The sequence below is a fragment of the Salvia hispanica genome, chromosome 2, assembly GCF_029641045.1.
Source record: "Salvia hispanica isolate PSC_SH4W2 chromosome 2, Shi_PSC_v1, whole genome shotgun sequence".
Lineage (NCBI taxonomy): Eukaryota > Viridiplantae > Streptophyta > Magnoliopsida > Lamiales > Lamiaceae > Salvia > Salvia hispanica.
Genome location: NC_142693.1, coordinates 59,698,567 through 59,701,234, shown reverse-complemented (window position 1 = coordinate 59,701,234; position 2,668 = coordinate 59,698,567). Strand labels below are relative to the sequence as shown.

Below are 2,668 nucleotides of genomic sequence, written 5' to 3'. Positions count from 1 at the left end.
AATTCTTCTCCTACCGGGGAAAGGATTTCTGTCTTCTCTATTTAAGTCCTAGTGCGCTGGTGAGATCAGCCCACCCTGATATCAGTTCACAGTCCGGGAACCAGTCAGAAGATCCGTGGTTTTGTACTAAAGATCTTTACGAGGAGAAGGCGCTAGCTATCTTCGATTCTTTGGAGAATCATCAAGGTATAATGGCTAAACCCTGGAACAGCATGTTTTAGATTTCATTTAATTTAAAGCATGTGATTATTTGAGTTATGAGCATGATACGTGAGATGATTACGCGAATAGAATTTGTCTAATAATCCGCTAAATAGATCTGATTATTATGTAATTGATTTATGCATGCGCTTCCGCTGCCAACCCCTTCAATCATTTCACGCCATAAATGGTGGTGTTGGATTTTCTATCAATCTTGGAAGCATATGATCTAGCTAATCTCTTCTTCCACCAAGTAGTTTTCAAAGCTCCATCACAAATTTTGATTTCCACTTTGGGTTAATTTGCAGCTTTTGTTTTCTTCTCTTTCACTTTAGAATTTGGTGCAGTCTCTTCTTTAGAAAGTGATCCACCACATGAACCAAACATCCACCGCGGCAATGAAAAATCCCCCAATGTGGACTCAATTTCTTGTGTCTTTTGGACCTCTACAACATGCACAGCTTCGCACTCCATCTTCATAACAAGTTCCTCATCTTCACGACTTTTCATAGCATTATAGATAGTCGTTTGTTGCCCATACGAAGAGTGAGCTCTCCCTTTGCTATATCTATCAATGCTTTTCCCGTTGATATGAATGGACGCCCTAGGATAAGCGGCACATTCATGTCTTCCTCCATATCCAACACTACAAAATCGACGGGAAATATGAATTCGTGTACCTTCACCAGAACATCCTCAACAATTCCTTTAGGATAGGTGACTGATCTATCTGATATCTGCAGTGTGATCGTAGTCGGCTTGAGAGTGTCGATCTTCATCTTTCTGAAAAATGATAATGGCATCAAATTTATGCTCGCCCCCAGATCACACAGTGCCTTTGTCTGTCTGTCATTTCTAATGACGCATGAGATATTGAAACTCCCAGGATCTTTAAGCTTGGCAGGTAGCTTCTTTTGAATTATCGCACTACAGTTTTCAGATATGTGCACCGTCTCATAATCAATCCACTTCTTCTTCTCGGAGAGCACATCTTTTAGGAACTTTGCATACGTAGGCATCTCTGGCAGAGCTTCCACATATGGTATAATAATGTGCACCTTCCTAAAAATAACGAGAAATTTGGAGAATTGCTCATCCAACTTCTTCTTCTTTTTCACCGCAAATGGGAAGGGCACTCTAACTGTCGTAGGAATGGAGGGAGGGGGAAACTTTTCTAGTATTGCGTCTTTCTTGGTCTGAATGTCCACCTTATTCTTTCCCTTGGAATTCTCATCTGCTTTGACATCTACCTCTAGAGTACTCTTCTTTTCCTCTACAAGCATGGAAGGTCCTTCATAGCTTTTACCACCTCTCAAGTGTATGGCCTTGTTGTCTTTGGGATTGTTTATGGTCTGTGCTGGAAATTGCTCTGGCTGATGTTGGACACCTACAGCTTGAGAAATTTGACTAATATGAGTATCAATGCTCTTCATATGCACATTCAGGCTTTGCACATCGTTTTCAACCTTCCCCAACCTTTGACTAGTGCTTTCCATGTACTTGTCAGTTTTCTCCATGTACTTGGTAGTTTGATTCATGAATGCTGCCAAGATATCTTCAGTAGTAGGCTTTTTCTGCTGTTCTACCACCCCATTAGACACTGTGAATCCTGGCGGTGGTTTAAGAGCATTGTTTGGATTCCCATATGACAGATTGGGATGCACTTTGTTACCATAGTTGTTATAGTTACCACCACCTTGGTTGGGTGATAGTTGTTGAAGTTCATGTTATTCTCTCCTTGGTGCACATAGTTGACACATTCAACTCCTCCTTGCAGTTCTAGTCCAGGTTGTCTCATCTCCTTGATCCCCAGTTGAGTGGTCAAAAGATCTAGCTGCTTTGACATTCTGTCTATCCTATCATCTTCTGTAGCAGAGGCCACCCTGTATGACTTATTTCTTTCATTATTCCATCCTTCATCAGTGGAAGCTACTCTCTCAATCACTTGCATGACATCATTCTCTCCTAATTGAAGGAGTGCTCCTCCTGCACTCCAATCCAGTTCACGCATTGCATCTGGAGTACACCCCCTGTAAAAAAGTTATGACTTGGTGTCCCGGACTTAGACCATGCTTGGGGCATCTTTTCAGCAGTGTCTTGAATCTAGCCCATGCTTCTCGGATTGTCTCATGAGGTTTCATCTGGAACTGAATTATCTCTGCTTGCCTCTTTAAAACTTCGCTGGGTGGGAAGTATTTCTCCAAAAATAAGTCTACCATGGCATCCCACGTTTTAACAGATCCTGACCCCATGCTGTCGTACTAGTTTCTAGCATCATCTCTCAAGGAAAATGGGAATAGCCTTAGTCTGATTTGCTCATCTCTCACCCCATTAAGCTTAACCGTGTTACTGATTTGAATAAACTTGGTGAGATGCTTGTTGGGATCTTTATTGGCCTTCCCCCCAAAAGCATTAGCCTCAGCCATAATAAGCAATCCTGGCTTGAGCTCAAAATGATTGGCATCGA

The 2,668-nt window shown here is 41.9% G+C and overlaps 1 protein-coding gene across 1 annotated transcript; it reads right to left on the bottom strand.

Annotated features, from left to right (window-relative positions):
• Nucleotides 1-498: 498 nt before the first annotated feature.
• Nucleotides 499-2,453, bottom strand: LOC125198844 (uncharacterized). Its single transcript, XM_089065234.1, has 4 exons — nt 2,270-2,453; nt 1,960-2,187; nt 1,033-1,897; nt 499-847 (listed from the first exon to the last, which is right to left on the bottom strand). Exons 1-4 carry the CDS (start codon nt 2,451-2,453, stop codon nt 499-501), a joined length of 1,626 nt encoding a protein of 541 aa, XP_088921360.1.
• Between the last annotated feature and the right edge of the window lie 215 nt (nt 2,454-2,668).